The following is an 18,059-nucleotide window of genomic DNA, read 5'->3' as shown; positions in this document are numbered from 1 at the left end:
ATTACGTCGATATATGTGGCGAAAACGGGAATAAAAATAGCTATTTAGATGCAGGAAAGACAGGCTCACACTTGGCCCCAAATCAGCTCCATTTTACAACTGACTTGGACGCTATTGATCTCAAAACAACGCTAGGACGGCCAGAAACGCCGCGGACATCGCTGGGTGAGTGGCCAAATCATAATTATTGCCAGGAGATGGGTCCAGGTTCAAAAAAACCGAAATTCTCCTTTAAGAAATAGTTTGCTTCGGTCTCACCCCTTCTTCCTCTCTGTTCACACACGCGACGAGGGCTGTGCTCTCTGTGTCTTGCAGGGCTCCACAACATTATAAAGACGAGTCCGCACTCCGCACGCAGCAGCTGTCAGTTGTCAATGCAGTCTACAAACAATCCGTCTCTTGTTGTGAAACAATTTCTTCGAACTGCATGTGTTGGACAGTAAAGACTAACGTTAATTGATACTTTTCAATCGTCAATTAGCCCGCTTCACGTCTGCATTTTTGTAACACGGTAAAACTACTGTTTCATCATTGAGTGCGTGAGTATGCATGCGTGTGCATGATGAACATGCAGAGAGGGAGGGAGAGAGAGTTAGACCGAATGAGCCAGTGAAGAAAAAGTAATGACAGCACACACAGAGTTAACAAAACTATACTGTAGTAGAATATATGAGCTGATTGTTTCGCTGGGTGTGTTAATCATTCTGAAATGGTCACAGAGCACATCTGAGCTGTGTACTCAGACAGGAGCAGCAGAGGGGCATGGCAGTCAGTGCACTCACTTCACTGTGACACTGTGGCTGCAGCAGGTGTTCAGCTGTGTGTGTGCTTCGCTGCGGAATGCGTTTGATCAGACATCAGGTAGATAAAATCAACATTAACCATGTGTTTATTTCCAAATCTAGCTTGATTAACACTAGAGATGCTGCGATCGAGATTTTTCAATTCCGATCCGATTCCGATATTTTAGCCTCAAAACCGATCCGATTCCGATCAAATTTCGATACCCGATTCGATACCGATTTCGATCCGATACCGATACAGCACATATTTAAGCCTCTCTATGCTGTCTGATAGCTAGCAGGCAACAAACATTTTTAGGGTTAGGTATGTATGTGTGTGCTTTGGTAATATAGTATGTAAACGATTTAGTTCATCTAATTAATTTGATGTAAAACTAAAACATAACAATCAAATACACACTTATTTTGTAATGGGTGAACACTGGACACAAATAATTATTGTTTCCTCACACATACACCCCCACTCTGTCTCACACAGGACACATACACACACAGCCCTGTCCCTCTCTCTCTCTGTCGCACACACACACACAGCCCTGTCCCTGTCTCTCACACACACACACAAATTTTGTGCATACATTTCCACTGCCAGATTGGAGGAGTCTTTTGTCATTTTCTAATGTTACTTCTCTTCAGTGCAATACGTTTTGATAACGACCTGCTGTACAGCGCCGTTCGCTCAGTCAACTACGTGTCGTTAACGTTAGTTTAGAGGAGAAAGATAGCTGGTGTTAGCTAGCTAATTAGCCATGTTAGCTGCCTCAGTGGGTAACGTTAGCCTATAGAGAGTATTTATCTGACGTTTATGTTAGCTACTCCTCAAACCTGCGGGTGGAAATGGTTTATGCGATGCGATGTATGTTGAAGCAAGACAACGTTTTAATGTACCTTGAATTGGACAAATTACGACGGGTCGTGCTCACGCAGATCTAAGCCCTGGCCATCCTAGGCTCAACGCGAGACTCATCAGTCATTCGGTTGAGTCTCGCAAAGTTACACACAAAGTTTGTGCATACATTTCCACTGCCAGATTGGAGGAGTCTTTTGTCATTTTCTAATGTTACTTCTCTTCAGTGCAATACATTTTGATAACGACCTGCTGTACAGCGCCGTTCGCTCAGTCAACTACGTGTCGTTAACGTTAGTTTAGAGGAGAAAGATAGCTGGTGTTAGCTAGCTAATTAGCCATGTTAGCTGCCTCAGTGGGTAACGTTAGCCTATAGAGAGTATTTATCTGACGTTTATGTTAGCTACTCCTCAAACATGCGGGTGGAAATGGTTTATGCGATGCGATGTATGTTGAAGCAAGACGTTTTGGCCCTGGCCATCCTAGGCTCAACGCGGCCTCAGTGTGCTGCATGCTGGATAGAAATCCTGGAGCGGAGTCATGGAATGGAGTGCTTATATCGGAGCCTTGGATCGGTCATTTTCGCTGGAATCCGATCCGATCCGATCCATGTTTTTTGGCTGATATCGCGCCGATATCCGATCACATGATCGGATCGCAGCATCTCTAATTAACACTTGCCACATCATTTAATATACTTATGTTACATTGCTGACCACGAAGGAAGGGGGGAAATCGCCACATTGGCAACACTGTTATATGCAAATTAACATGGAAATTGACCGTTTAACTGACATGCTTAACCGACCAAAGACGTTCTCGGCGGTTAAACGGTTAACGGTTAACCATCAACATCCCTAATAGGGATGTTCATTTTGAAAATTTTCCAAAATCGATAATTGGTGAAAATTAACGATCAATTATCGATTATCGATCATATTAATACTTAGAAAATTTTCAATTTTCAATTTTCAATTTTTTTTTTTTTTTTTTTACAAAATGAATGCCTATGGCAGAAAATACGAAAGACAACGTGTTCTCCTCAATGAACTCTTTATTTCAATGTGTCTCCTCTCCAACACTGCTGTCCCCGGCGCATGCCGGTGTGAATTTCCCATGTTTAAAACAGTTTTGTTGGCACAAAGGCCCGTGCCCAGCCAGAAAACTAGAGACTATATGAAGTAGGGATGGGCATTTCTAGCAAAAACACTATTCGAAATTCGCTGGCCAAATTCGAATTTAATTCGAAATTCGAAAATAAAAATAAAAATGTAAAAAAAATTAAAAATGTATTTTTTTTTTTTTTTTTTTTTGTGAGTGAAATGTTGCATTGTCTCCCCTGATTCTAAGTCTACGGCTTTATTACCGTAAATTCCGGACTATAAGCCGCGGCTTTTTTCCCGTTTTTTGGGCTTTTTTGGCCCCTGCGGCTTATATAACGGTGCGGCTTATCTATGGATTTTTCCAGCAAACGGCCACTCGGGAACCTCCAAAATCTATGGATGTTGGTATGAGGCAGAACGAGAGCAAGACAGACATTATGAGAGCGAGACCCTGATTGGATGATGTTGCAAAAAATGTGCCTCGCGACCTGATTGGAGCACTGTGCCACTACTCTCTCTCAGCCACTACGGTAAAACACCCTCCCTCCTCCCTCGCTCCGGGGGGAAAAAGGCAGCGATTGAGCCTGAAAGACAGTCTGAATGAAATTGAATGTAACATTCCCAATTCTATGTATTACATTCTAAAAAACTAACAGCAACATTTTGGAAGGCTAAGCCACACAACTAGCTCGTTGTAATCTAACATCATGCTTCAAAAGATGGAGAACTGGCTGTGTTACGACGATGGCGGCGATTGAGCCTGAAAGCCATGTCTGAGACAGTAGCGAGACAGGAACAACAACAACAGCAGCAGCAGCAAAGGATCATGCACAAACCCGAGACGAAAGGGACTGTCCGTCAGGGCGCGGACGACTGTGTCAGCAACTCCCTCCCGACTACCAGGAGAAAATTACAAACTTCGGCGAATTCACACAAAGAAAGATCAAGGAATATTCCATCGGACCGGAGCAGATCATAAATATGGATGAAGTGCCTTTGACGTTCGACCTGCCTCTCACTAGGACTGTTAACAAGAAAGGTGAATCGTCCATCACGTTGAGAACCACAGGTCACGAGAGAACGAATTTCACTTGTGTTCTTGGCTGCACAGCATCTGGAGTAAAGCTCCCGCCGATGGTGATTTTTAAGCATCTCACAATGTGTGATTTTGTCTGGGGATTAGTGACCTGACTTTTGTTTTGTTGAAATGTTAATAAATGGGAGCTTCCCCAAACAGCCATCTCTTTCCCGACAATCCCCTCTGTGCACGAAGCCTTACATATGGTAATTAAACATCAAAACACCCGCGGCTTATAGACCGGTGCGGCTTATATATGTAAAAAACAGTCAACTCTGCAGGTGCGGCTAATACACCGGTGCGCCTTATAGTCCGGAATTTACGGTAATTAATATAAAAAGCTTCTGCTGTGGATTTTTAGCTCAAACAAGCATTGCACCACTGAAGTAAAGAACATGTTACATGACATTGACATTTTCGAAAATAAAAAACAGTTTTGACAATCATGAGTGGTTCATTAAATATTTAGTAGGCTCAGGTCTGAGTGCCAAAGGGGTGCCAAAGTCACCCCCTCTCCCTCTTCATGGGATTTCATCCGCCATTCATTTTTCCATAAACCTTGCTTAAAATGCTTATAAAAATTGTTTTACTTGCTCAATTTTTTTTTTTTCTTTTTTTTTTTTTTTCGAATTTCGAATTTCAATAATAAAAGTCGACCTTGATAATAACAACGATTATTCGAAAATTCGAAATTCGATGCCCATCCCTAATATGAAGCTCCACCTCACGTTAGTCGGCTGTGCAATGGAGTGGTGCGAGGAGGAACGAATTCCACCCAAACCTAGTCAAAAAAAAAAATTTAATAATTAAAAAATCGATCCAAATGCCACAGGATCGATTCCAATCCTTAACGATCAATTATTGATTTTCGATAATTGATGAACATCCCTAATCCCTCATCACAACGAGTATTTTGATACAAGGTTTGCTGCTTCGTTCATTGAGATACCCTTTTCTCCTCCAACGTGCATCAATAAGCCATTTACTTTTGTTTAAGTAACATTATTTTGAAAGTTTTAACCGGATGTTTTCCAGCTCCTCCCGAAAATGGTGGCTCCCGAAAGAGACAGATGCACGCTTCTTCATAGTGCACGCCCGATACAACTCATTCAAAACGTTGCACTAGTTTACTGACTAGTGTCAGTCATTTCCCATAACGTTAGTCACAAGAAATGTGGAGAAAGAATCGCTTTTTGGGAGACAATCGCTTCATGGTGATCACTATTTAGCTGCAGCTGTAACGTTAATCACACTGGTCAGTGGTCAGTTTTCACTTTTTGGCAGAACACCGGACCTTGTAATCCGTGGATTTACGTTAGTGTAACACTGATCATAAAGTAAAATGAATGATACTGGACAATGGACATGTATTGGAAATGAGCCTTTGCTTGTTTCACAACACTATTGTCTGCTCCGAAGCGCTAATGCCATCCATCCAACCATCGGAGATACTGTCTGAGGTAGGCTTTAGACTTTAGTTAGTTTAGCGTCACCTGTCCTATATCACAGTCAGTCCCTCTCCTCACAAAAAATCCTCCAGCCAGGTAACGCTTTTTCCATGCAAAAATGCAATCGTTATGTGTGAACAGCCCCATACTAGGGTTGTGCGATGTCATATAAATACCCATCGTGATTGTTTTACAGTGAAACATCGCGTTGCACGATGGCATCGTCAATGGGGAGGGGGTGGGGGGAATAATTAATTATTTAAGTCGCTGCATTGCTGTAATTCCATTTGGCTAGCCGCTGCAATGCGTTCATGACATGTTAACAACAGGACATGATACCAGCGGGCTTGGATAGGCTATTAGCCTCTGGCGACTAAAGTGGGCAGTGGCTGTCACTATCAGCAATTTGAACGGCGCAAAACAAATAACATTAACGTTACAGATCCTCACCAACAACGCGTGTGTGTTGAATTTAACTAGCTGGCAGAAAACTGGCTGAATTACTGGCTGATATAACGTTAGATTCGCGTGGGCTTTTGAACCTAATGTAATGAGAGAGTTGAGGATAAATGGCTCAAGAAACACAGCTGCTGTATCTGGAGCGAGTAGCGACTCCAACTTTCACTTTGGAAACAGGCGAGTTAAATTCACAGTTGAAGACTTGTACTCACTTTGGGTTGAAAACAGGAAAGAACGTGCAGTTTCTTCTTTGTCTTAAAAAGTTTTCACAACACAGCCGACTTCTCACGCGCAGGGGACGCCCCGGCGACATTAAACAAGCGCACCCAGTTCAGATAAGCAGTAGAGCGGAGGAGGGGGAGGAGGGGAGCGGGAGGCTTCTCTGAACTGGGTGCGCTTGTTTAATGCCGCCGGTGCGTCCCCGCCGCGGTACGGTAAGTGGACTTTTTTATTATTAAAACGGCACAATTTTAATTCGAATAGATACGATGATCCGATGTAGAAGGCTCAGAGGTCGATGGAGGGTCGGCCCATCACGATGGTCGATACCATCGTCCATCGTGCCAACCCTACCCCATACACAGCAGATTACCCCTGCTCCGTCATTACCATAGTAATCACACAGACCCCCCCCCCTCATCCGCGAGTCCCGGGTTACTCGTTCATAATAGAAGGAGAGTACTCGAGTATTTAAATTGCTTAAAATGCCCATACCTAATTCACGTTAACCTCTTACCATAGATAGCTAGATTGCATCTGGAATATGATATCAAGCCATTAACGTCAGGTCTCAGTCTCAAAAAGTCAGTTTCTGAAGTTCGCAGAATGCCTGTTATAGTAATACTATAATAAAAAAGATGATACTATACTAGCCTCTATATCTAGCTAAATATGTTACTGGAACCACGCTGAAATGTGAGTGCATTAATGTTAATATTTCTATTAGGTCAAAACACACCTTAACGTTATGAGTGTGGCAGTTTTTGATTAACATTAAAGGACGGCTTTTCCGTGGGGAATATGAATATATATTAAATCTCACGCCCCTAAGGTTTTCGAATCCGTTGAAATTTTTGAAATTGGTTGTTTACAGCCAGAGATAACAACCATCTCTCACATATTTTTTGGCCCAGCCGACGCGTTTTGCGTCATCTGGGCCAAGTCCGCCTTGCGGAAGTCGAGCACCTATGAACTACACTGTGGGCCTGTGCTGCCATGGTCCCGCCTCTAGAGGTCCTCCACGCCCCTTCAGAGGTCTTGAACAAAAACAAAAGGCAGCCATCTTTTTCAACCGCATAGCCTATGGTAGCTAATATTAGCTTTCCATAGTTCCTTGCAAAGAGACCATATCTCGGGAACGGAAGCACTTACCGACACGGGACTGGCGACATTGGAAAGCTCGTCAAATTTTACATCTAGTAGTAGGTGCGTTGAAGTAACGAAATCAACGCTGAGCAATGTACCCGTTTTTACACATTTTTACATGAAATAGTTACAACATCAGATGCGCGTAACTCCTTGTAAAATGCCTTAAAATGCATGAAAAAAAAATTATGAAGACATCTCCCGACATATATACTTCGGTTTAAATTTGGTGCAATTTGGAGGCAATTTTATTGTTGATTTTTTCTTCTTCTCATAATGTTTTATTGTCGAAGCCTTCTTCTTCTTCTTCTTTGAGTTTTATGGCGGTTGGCAAACATATATGTGCATTACCGCCACCTACTGGAGTTTAATATCAGCCAAATGCCTGAGGGGTGGGCGTGGAAACGAAGGCCACGCGAGCCCAGTGCATTGTGGGAAATGTAGGATTTCGGGTCTCCGCACCCGCCCCTCCCCTCCACCACCCCCCCCCCCACACACACACACACACAGAGTGGATTTCGGTTGATATCTCTGGCTGTGAAAAACCAATTTCAAAAATTTCAACGGATTCGAAAACCTTAGGGGCGTGAGATTTAATATATATTCATATTCCCCACGGAAAAGCCGTCCTTTAAGTCCATGATCAAGTCTAGCATTTCGGTATAGACGGTTTTCACCAGAGCGCAACCCCACAGCACTTCCTTTTTCTCAGCACTCGGCAAACTGCAGAAATATTCACTTGACATCGTTACTTTTGTTTTCGCTGCTCAGCTGTATAGACGGTTTTCACGGAATGGTCAGTCCTGCACTTGAATGTTTTTTTTCTTTTATGTCCATAGCAAACACTGCAACAGGAAGTGAGCGGGGGTTCAATTTAGAATGTTTTTGTTGTCAAGTTAAAACCGTCTATATTCAGTGTGTGTGAAAAGGATAATGTTATCATGCTAGCATTATTAGCACAGATGGTGGTCGTCTGGCAATGTAAAACATTAGCTGACCACCGACAACTTCATTCACTCACCGGAAAAAGTGGAAACCACCTTTCTTTGAGGTATGATTAATACAACCAACTACATCGGAAGTAGGGGTGTTAATGCTTAAAGAGATACTCAACACTTTTTCCTGCTGAAAATCAATATATATTGGAAATTAGCTGTGTTCTTGAGGAATCCAGGTCAAAGTCCTGACATTTACTGTAAATCTGAGTAATTCCTCTTCTCTTCTCACATACCCATGCAGTTCCATACAAACCAAAAAGGCAAAAAGGCCAGCTGTAGACTCCCAATTTTCCTCCCTTTCTATTGACTGAGCTCTTGATCTGTGACGTAGCTTGTGGCTGCACACCATGCTGGGACTATGGAGTGTGGAGAATTGGTGAATAGAGAGAGAGAGAGATTTTGATTAGACTGCATAGTGTAAATTGTAGTATTTAGTAGTTTAGGTTTAGTTTTAGAGTATGTCAGATAGCCTAGGTTGTTTGTAAAAAAAAAAAAAAAAAAAATGTTTGTCTGTTTGCATTGGTATGTGAGAAGAGATGAGGAATTACTGTTTTACAGTAAATGTTTGACCTGGATTCATCAAGAACACAGCTAATTTCCAATACAGTATATATTGATTTTCAGCAGAAAAAAGTGTTGAGTATCTCTTTGTAGTATTTAGTAGTTTAGGTTTAGTTTTAGAGTAGGCTACGTCAGATAGCCTAGGTTGTGTTTGTTTGTAAAAATAAATGTTCGTCTGTTTGTTGAGTTTAGTGGCCAGGGACAGGTTAGGGATATTCATGGCCGTGGGTCGAAAGTGTTGTGTTCCCGGGTGCAAAAGCTACAGCGGTGTTCACGGAGACATCAGGCTGAAATGGCTGCAACAACTGGGCCTAGCAGCTCCGCTGCCTCAAGGGTGTTTGGCAGCAATCCTGCATACCCTCAGGATAGTTTCTCTAACCCACTGCCCCAGTAGGGCAGCGCCGGTGTCACGGCCACCACCAGCAATACGCTGTGTTTTATGTGAAAATTTGGGCTGGTTAGAATACATTTCAAGAAACTGCTCTAGCTAGCTTTCATTGCAAAACTCCAGCCAATGCTAATTAGCCGACTCCTGTCTGCCTGCATCACGCTAGCATGTTACCCAGGCTAATATGCTTGAGGCTAATTAGCCTCGAGCTACACTGAATTACACAGCCCCCGGCAGCTTTGACTGGTGTTGGCTCGCTCCCCCAGTGGTCCCGATGCATCCATATACTTCTATACCTTCAGATAAAGGTTGTAAGCTCACCTGTAACTATGGGTGACAATAGGCTTGTTTGAGTTGACTGCCGCCTTGCCTGGAAAGCAGACGAGAGCAGGCGAGCACAATCAGGCGAGGCGTCAACAAGTCGAACACCCCTGCAGCACACTCACTACACTTTCACAACAATGAACAAGGCTCATTCAGGCTTAGTTTTATAACTTTTACTTTTAACTGCTGCTGCACATCACAGCACAGGCTAAATGATGCGACATAAATATACATTATGTAAAGTCATTGAATAAATGTGTTTTTATTGAAAAAACGGCGTCAATTCTTGCAGCGGATATCACAGTGTGCAACCATGTTACGTTACATGTTACAAACTACCCATTTCCCTATTCACGTTGTATTTGCGAGGGGTATATACACCCACCGGTGGATGTGTTTCTCTTAGGGTTTCAATTTCATTTCATTTTATTTTGTCCAATATTAAAATATTCCTGAATTGCATTTTGTGTTACAAATAAGTATTATTTTTATCTAAATTTTTTGCCAGATTTGATGGTTTTCTTGTCAAAACTTAGCCGCCTCAAAGCCTTCTGGGTAATATCCAAACAATAGAGAGTGACCGCCTACTTCCTGCTTCAGCACTGAACCAGAGATTTTCATCTGCCATTTATTTTCCCATACACATTTCGTAAAATGCTTATAAAACATTTTACTGGTTCAAACCAAACGGCACAGATATATTTAGAAACAGGGGAGATCGCATAATATCTCACTGGGACCAAAACGTAAAAAAATGTGTGTTTAAAGAAAAAAAATGTGTAATGTTTTTTTAGTTTTGATCGGAGTGAAATGTTCTATGGTCTCTCCCGATTATAGCGTTAGGTGAACCGTTTGGTTCGACGAAGTAAAACGTTATGCTGGTGTTTGGACTGAGAGAGCCTGGTGACGTGAGGTTTGGACAGGAGAACAGGAGAAGTGAGGGGGTGGTGGAAGGGAGAAACATCAGCAGCAGATCCATTCACAGTGCTAGCTGGCTTTAACTGAAACTACACATGCGCGAGCAGGAAATGTACAGAGCTCTGCCATTGGTTCTGAAATTTGCCCACCCCACAAAAGCTCATCCTATCCAAATGTGGAGTGGGCGGATTCGAAAGCCTGAAAACTCCCCGCCCTTTTTTGAAAAACTGACAAAATCTGACACAGATCTGACTGTCTGGCTCTCCCTGTTGAGTATCTCTTTAACCGATAGTCGGTTAACTGCCATTAAGAATGTAACCGATTAAAATTAATTAACTGTTTTGACCGACATTGTATAATAGGTAGATCCATGGTTGTATGTATCACCTCAATGTCCAGAGCTTACACTGTGTTATTCCACCAGTCCAGCAGAGGGCATACCTCACGCAAGCAATAGAAGGAGCGGTCACGTGAGGAAGTAGTCACATGATCGGTGGACTGGAGATCCAGGAAAGAAACAGACTGAGAGACCAGCTGTAGCAAGATGAGCGCGGCGGCGCCTGCTAGCAACAAGAGCAAAACGCAGCCCAGTGTGGGAGCATTTCACACTAACAGGAGGGGAAAATGCCAACTATAACAACATTCATGTTTTTTTTTATGTTAATGATTAACCGGTTAATTGATCGTTAAGGTCCGCAACTAACAGTTAAGAAAAATGCATGAAATTCCCATCCCTAATCGGAAGAAGGCATATTTACTGTCCAATATTGACAAAAAGACGCAACACCACAAACGCGACCGGGAGGAGGTCAGACAATTAACGTTAGCATAGCCACACAGCCGGATGGCCGCCCGTCACTCAACCGGGACACGCCCTTAATTATGCAGAACTTTAAACCCTTATCAAATGTAAACAGGCGAGTTATAAAAAATATGACTCCCCCCCCCCCCGCAGATGTTATGAAAAGGTGAAATTAGCTATATAGACCAAAACAGTGTTTCGGTCCAAGATGTAAATATGTTTAATTAGAGTTACAAAGTGGGGCATTTTAACAGGAAAACAATGGGACTTCTGAGCCCTGCCTCAAGTGGCCAATCGAGGAATTACAGCTTAAAAAAAGACTTCCGCGTCTTCAGGGGAAAGGGGGTGGACCCCTTGTTTTGTACGCGGGAGACAAAGCTACGGCTTCAGCAGACATGATGGGACCCTATCTTCCCAAAAGCGCTAATTTAGTGTTTGCGCTCGTTTAACGCCGTGCGCAATGCAAATTGGGGGCGTTCACAAGTGCATGCCTGTGATAATTGTACTGGGCATTGGCTGCCCCATGCCAAAGCATGCGTTTCAGCGTTAAAATGTGGGATAGATGGCATTACCCTATCGTTAGCAGCGCGCAATTACTTTGCGCTAAGAGCTTTGAAAAGGACCTCTTACACGCAAATACCTCACTGCGCTGGGAGCACAGCCATAATCTCCGTGCAGCGCAGCGCAGTGAAAAGTGGAATTCCTTTTGGATATGTCATTACGCACAGCCTTGCCAAGCCAAGACATCAAATTATGCTGCTAAAATTGGGCATTAGCAGATAATTCAGTGAGGCAATCAACTATAACTCACTGAGAAACGAGGAATGCAGTGCACATCTGACAGACCTGTCTGTGTCTGTCATCCCAACTGACATTTCCATATGTGCCAAGCACATACGGAAGCAACCGGAAGTGTAGGGGGCATTAGTGAGTAAACAGTGAGTCGTATTTCCGGGGGTAGCTCCAGATGAATGATTTTTGGTTTGTCAAAGACAGAAAAGTGGATTTTATGCAACAATATGGAAGCGGCAACTATATGTATTTAAAAGAAGAGGATGTTGGCCATCGGGTAGCGTCTTCACTTCAAGTTTCTGGCTCTGGTAAGGGTTCGTTTTTATACCTAGACGTGAGAGCGGCACGATTGTCTGATTGGAAATGCGTCGTGGGTCGCCGGGCGCTAATGCTCAGTATGAGCGAGAAGCGCCCAGCTAGCGGGGTAAAGCAGCAGCTAACAGGCTGGAGGCTCACACCATGGATGTATTAAAATAACACAAGCCAGGCAGACGGTCGGCTGGGCTCGCGAGACTACATCTGCAGCACCAGGATTTCCCACAACGCTCCAGGTAAATCCATTCATCCAATCAAACATTACAGGAAGCAGGAGAATCGAGGCTTCATTTTGTGGTATAAAAAACCAATTGGCTCAGTCCATCGAGATAATACAGTCAATGTATTAAACACACTCTGCTATAAATTCAGCACCTGGCTGTCGAAATACTGGATTTAAACAGTTATTTCACAGAGGAATATAATTTTAACACGCCTGCTTAAACTACCTGTCAGAGCATTATAATATCTTCAAATTTGAGATACGATGTTGGGAACCTTGGTACCTCACATCACGGATACCAACTTTATGTGACGGAGTCCCAGAGCCGGAGATGATGGGTGAGGGAACGTAATGGGGCTACGCATACCCCCAGTTTGGAAACCACTGCCCTAGAGGGTACAAGGTCCGCCCAAACGCAGTCTCACAAAAACACTGGAAGTGTATGACATCACCGGCGACCTGGCCACTTTCTTTCTTTCTTTCATGGGGACATACAGACAGACCCTCTTATAGACACCTCGCTCCCTAGTGGCCATGCAGTAAAAACACAATGCACTGCAGTTTGCTTGGAAGAGGACCTGCATGTCAGGCATCCAGTTTGAATGGCTTCATTCTCACTTGGACATATACAAAGTGAACTAGCAGTAACCACTCCACTCCGGAGAACAACCATGTCTCAAGTCCCAGGTTCCAATCAAGTCTCAAAACTATAGGAAGTGCACTCGAATCCAGGTAGCCTACAAAATGTATTCATTCATTCATTCTGTTAGGTTAGGTTATCATATCACAGGTTTTTGTGCTTATATGCATCATCCAAGGTTGTCTTGTCTGACACTGCTATTACATGGTTGCAATATTCAGTCTGACTGTATTAAAAGGGCTTGGAAGGCAAAGTCACCCAAGAGTAACTGAAAGTAATACGATTGTTATTTATTGGGTTTAAATCCAGTGGATTTTTTTTGTTTATTATTATTTTGCAATTACAGCAGGTTATCAGTAATCTGCTGAGATTCAGTTTTGAAAGTAACCCTGCTACACCCCGCTTTATTTTCCCATGGCCAAGAGGGAACCAGAAACTTGCCAGTTCACTGCCACCCATGCAGGGAGGACTGTTATAAAGCCGTGGCAGACACAGTTACTGTGTGTCAGTGAATTGATTTGCTTAGGCTAGTCTGTAGTTGTAATAAAAATGCAGAACAGGACAGCAGAGCCTACAACACAGGCAGAAGGCCTCTCAACAAGCCACTAGGGCCATTTCAATGAAAGTTTCCTCAAGCATGCCCAGTAGTTAGCTAGGCTGTGTGGCTGTCTCCTGCTTACAAGTGCACGTTTGGTTTAGCATGTGTTATAATGTGACGGATACAAGGAAAAACAGCCAGACACACACCCCTTGGCGTCGACCCAGCTCCAGATGGCACAAAGCTACAAAATGACACTACAGAACAAGGATAGGCCTGGAAACACAACTCGTGTATCACTCCAAATAAGAAATACTGTTGTATTTTCCAGTATTACAAGTACATGAACTAGAGCAGGAATTACACTGCTGCCTTTCAACACAATGATACAACGAGCTAACGTTACGTGCAGCCTCGTCATTAGTTTGCAATAATGTTATAACAGCAGTATCCTTCCAGTATGCATAGCACTGTAACGTTAGCGGCTGTATCAAACATACATGACACCACATGTTCGCATGATAATCGTGTGTGGGAAGTTACATACCTTGTTTTCGAGGCCAAGAAGGCGAGTTTTATTAATCCATGGGTGCAAATCTGGATCCCCTCTTTCTCTATACTCGCCACTTTCAGGCTGTGCTCTAAAATATGTAGCTCCATCGTTTACGTCTTCTCATTTGAGGAACGACTAAAAATCTAAATCTAAATAGTTTCAAATAAGATGCATAAATAAATAAATACAGGCATATAACCGCTACGGCTTATTAAATAGTGAAATAAAGAGAGAAGCAGGGTGGAAAGAAAGCAAAGAGGTAAAACGGACCCACTGTCAAAACGACGACGGAACCGTCTACACTTCCGGTATGTTTTTATTTTTTCAAAAATAAAAGTAGATGAGCTAGGATGGCCACGCACACTGGATTTAATGGTTATGGGTTCAAAGGGCTACTAGTGAGGCATCTAAAATCATCGGCTGTATAGTCTCCAATCACTATCATCACTTTATTCCACAAGAATAATCAGGAGGGCTAATAATAAAATCATAGCAGACAAGTCTCATCCGGCACACTACCTCTTCAAACATCAGGCAGGAGATACAGAAGCATCAAGAGCAAAACATCACATCTCATGCCTTTTGGTTCTGTCTTTCACTAGTGGATTCTTGGCCAGGATATTTGACTGGTACTCTAAGGCCTACAAAATAACCCTTCAGCCGGAGGCAGAACTCGCCATCTTTGGCTGCTCGGAGACCTCTCTGAACTTCCCTGCAGCTGTGCAACAGTCTCTGACACAGGGGACAACTGTCACCAAAAGTCTAATTCTGAAGGAATGGAAATCTCCCTCTTCACCTTCATTTCAGTTGTGGTTAACGGACATGATCTCTACAGATGGAGAGACTCAGGTTCCTGAGGACCAACTCACTCAAAACATTCTCAGTCGTCTGGGACCCTTTTCTGGCCTATCTTGATGAGGTCAGGGGTGACGGGTGACCCCTTGCGTGGGGCCCCACACACAGCATCTCTTAGAAGCACATAAGCACCGTATGTGGCTGGTAGCACTATGTTGTAACACTGAATGTCCTTAGTATAAGCTATATGTTTTTTTTTCTTTTCTTTTTTTCTCTGTGTCTGAGCCTGTTTTTGTTTTATTTATTCGTGTGTTGTTCTGTAAAATGATAAAATGTAAAATAAAATATAAAAAAATAGCAAAACATCATGCTTCAGAGATAGCACCTACCTCCAAGCCATAAGTCATCTGAACCATAGGCGCCGATTTATGTTTCTGCCAGTGGGTGCGCATGCCAACACAAGCCACAAGAATGTTACCCCCCCTGTGATGAATGGTTATTGTTTGTATATTGTGTGCTGCTGCACTGTCTTTGTCTGAGAGTGAACCAAGGCACATTTCTATCAACTATGTTGGCAATACATTTATTGAATCTTGATTTTGACAAAGATAACAGGAATATATTGCTTGACTTTCAATGGAATAATCAATATCGGCAATACAACCTCTGATATGATGATGGATATATATATATACAGTATATATATATATATATATATATATATATATATATATATATATATATATATATATATATATATATATATATATATATATATATACACACACTGTATATATATATATACTGTGTGTATATATTTATAAAACCGCTCTCTCAAATCAAGCAATCTGATTGGTTCACAGCCATTGTATAAATCCAGTAACCCACTCCAATAACCCATGGCCATGGGTTATTGAGTTGCCATGGCAACTCTCTTACTAAAAGGCTTTGGTTACCTCAAATGACAATGTAGAAAAAACAAATGGCGGAGACAGCTGTCAGATCCTTGTGAATCGATCTTCGCTTATAACTTTACTAATACTTCGCAGAAAATTATGTTTTGTACAAGAATAGACGCGGTCTAATGTCTTCTTTGCAAAAAAAAGGCTGTTAACCCCGCATTTAACCCCGTAACGTTAGTTGGTGTCGGGCTTTGCAGAAAGCACTCAGCTTCTCAGCAAGCGCTGAGAATGCAGCGCTGCGCTCGAGCTGCGTGTCGGGCTTTCCAGAAAGCTCTCAGCTTCTCAGCAAGCGCCAGGATTGGCCAATGTCAACTTCAGTCTCCAGAACGATCCAATCAAATCACCCGCACGTTCTTGCGGTCCCGCCTTACAGTAGTGTTTCAACTGACTCTATCAGAATACCATGCCAGTCGGACTTATAGTATTATTATTATTATTATATTATCATACTTGGAAACCGTTTTATAAAAGCAATAAAACTCAGCAGTTTTATTGCTGCCTGCGGCCTGCGGCCTCGTGGGATAACAGCTGAGCAGTGGGATATATTTGCCACAACACACTGGCTCTCATGCTATATTGCTTAAATATACACACATACATACAGATCCTTTCCAAAAAAAAAATATATCATGGAAATACCATGGCGGATTGTCAAGACGATTCAAAAATTTGGCGGAGATTCAGAGGGAGTGGACTGAGGCTGGAGTCAGTCATAACTGAGAAGTAACTGCTGGTTTTCTTCACACTATTCTAATTTCTTGAAATACTGTTTTGGGGGTTTTGGAGGTGTAGGCCAAAATTATGAAAAATGAAACAAATAAAGGCTATGAAAGTTTCACTTTTTGAAAGGAATTATGGGAAAAAACTAACTTTTCCATGATATTCATATTTTTTGGAAAGGATCTGTAGGCTATATATAATTTATATAAAGACCTGACTTTGGTGGGCTACATCAAACAATTTAACACATTTATCACAATAATAATACCTTGTCAGTTATATAGCCTAGTGGCAAATTACATTAGATGTAGGAACCTTGCTAAATCAATATGATTCATTCAGTGAATTCACACCCCTGTTTTATACCCTAATGTCAATTTCTGAGCTTTTATTTTGACGTGGGTGTTAATCCGGAAGTGAACTTGTTGCCACTCTTCTTGAATCTTGACGTCGTATTTAAATGAAGAGGACTGCTGGTCCCCATGTTTGCTCTCCGACTGGAATAGTTAGCAGCTGGTCAGAGTGAAACAAACAACTTGCCATTCAAAGGAAGGGGGCGGGTCTGTGGTGCATGATGGGAAATGTTGTCCAACACACAGATTATCATAATTTCTCATAGATATTCTCATAAAGGCTCATAAATGAATAAATGTCACAATAAATGCCCAGTGCCTATAGAGACAAGGCTCGACTAGGAGTTTTTGTAGGTTGCGATACTGATATTTTTGAAGCTGCCGATTGTCAATATTTATTACCAATATTCAGTATCTTTCCATTTTCATGCCAAAAATACTACCCTAACCCTAACCCTAACCCTAAAATAAGAAAGAAATATATATCTGAATGTAGTAAACACTTGCTTACATGGATGGATTACTGAATGGGCCAACCAGGCAGGCGGGCACAGGTCCAAGGGGCTCAAGAGGGGGCCTTCAAGCCAGAGCCTGATACATGATTATGCTGTCACTAACTTTACATTTACTGCCCCACAGTCGAAAGGCTTGGTCTTTTTTCTTATTTTTTTTTCTAACCAAAACCCCCCAAATCCCCCATAATAATCTAAATATTTGTTTTGGAGTTGTCAAAATGGCATTGTAACAAAGAGCTGTCACAAAACCTCAGATAGATATTTTCAAATGAGAGAGAGCACATAGGGCACCAAGAGAAATGGTTGTGTGAAATATCAATGTCTTCTACAGCATGTTTGTAAGTAAAATTATCTTTATATTTCCATGTCAAAAACGCATTCCTGAGTGTCCTGGCTGCAAAAAAATGTAATCTGTTCGTGGGGAAATGCTAACCTTATATGAATTTTAGAGCAATAAAACAAAACAAAACAAATAAATGAATCCCTTAAAGTAATCTATTTTTAAAAAACAGTAACTGTATTCAGAAAACCACCAATTGAAACTGTAACTGTCATGGAA

General features: G+C 42.2%; 1 protein-coding gene across 1 annotated transcript in view; it reads right to left on the bottom strand.

The window, feature by feature from the left end:
- Positions 1-14,337, bottom strand: part of castor2 (cytosolic arginine sensor for mTORC1 subunit 2) — a 102,073-nt gene extending 87,736 nt beyond the window's left edge. Inside the window, exon 1 of the mRNA XM_083639927.1 lies at positions 14,150-14,337. Within this exon, the coding sequence (XP_083496053.1) occupies positions 14,150-14,262 (113 nt within the window). The 5' untranslated portion in view covers positions 14,263-14,337. The remainder of the gene's footprint in view (positions 1-14,149) is intronic.
- Between the last annotated feature and the right edge of the window lie 3,722 nt (positions 14,338-18,059).

This window comes from Poromitra crassiceps (genome assembly GCF_964638095.1).
Source record: "Poromitra crassiceps genome assembly, chromosome: 1".
Classification (NCBI taxonomy): domain Eukaryota; kingdom Metazoa; phylum Chordata; class Actinopteri; order Beryciformes; family Melamphaidae; genus Poromitra; species Poromitra crassiceps.
The sequence above is the reverse complement of the archived record's forward strand: the minus strand, read 5'-3'. Positions and strand labels throughout refer to the sequence as shown.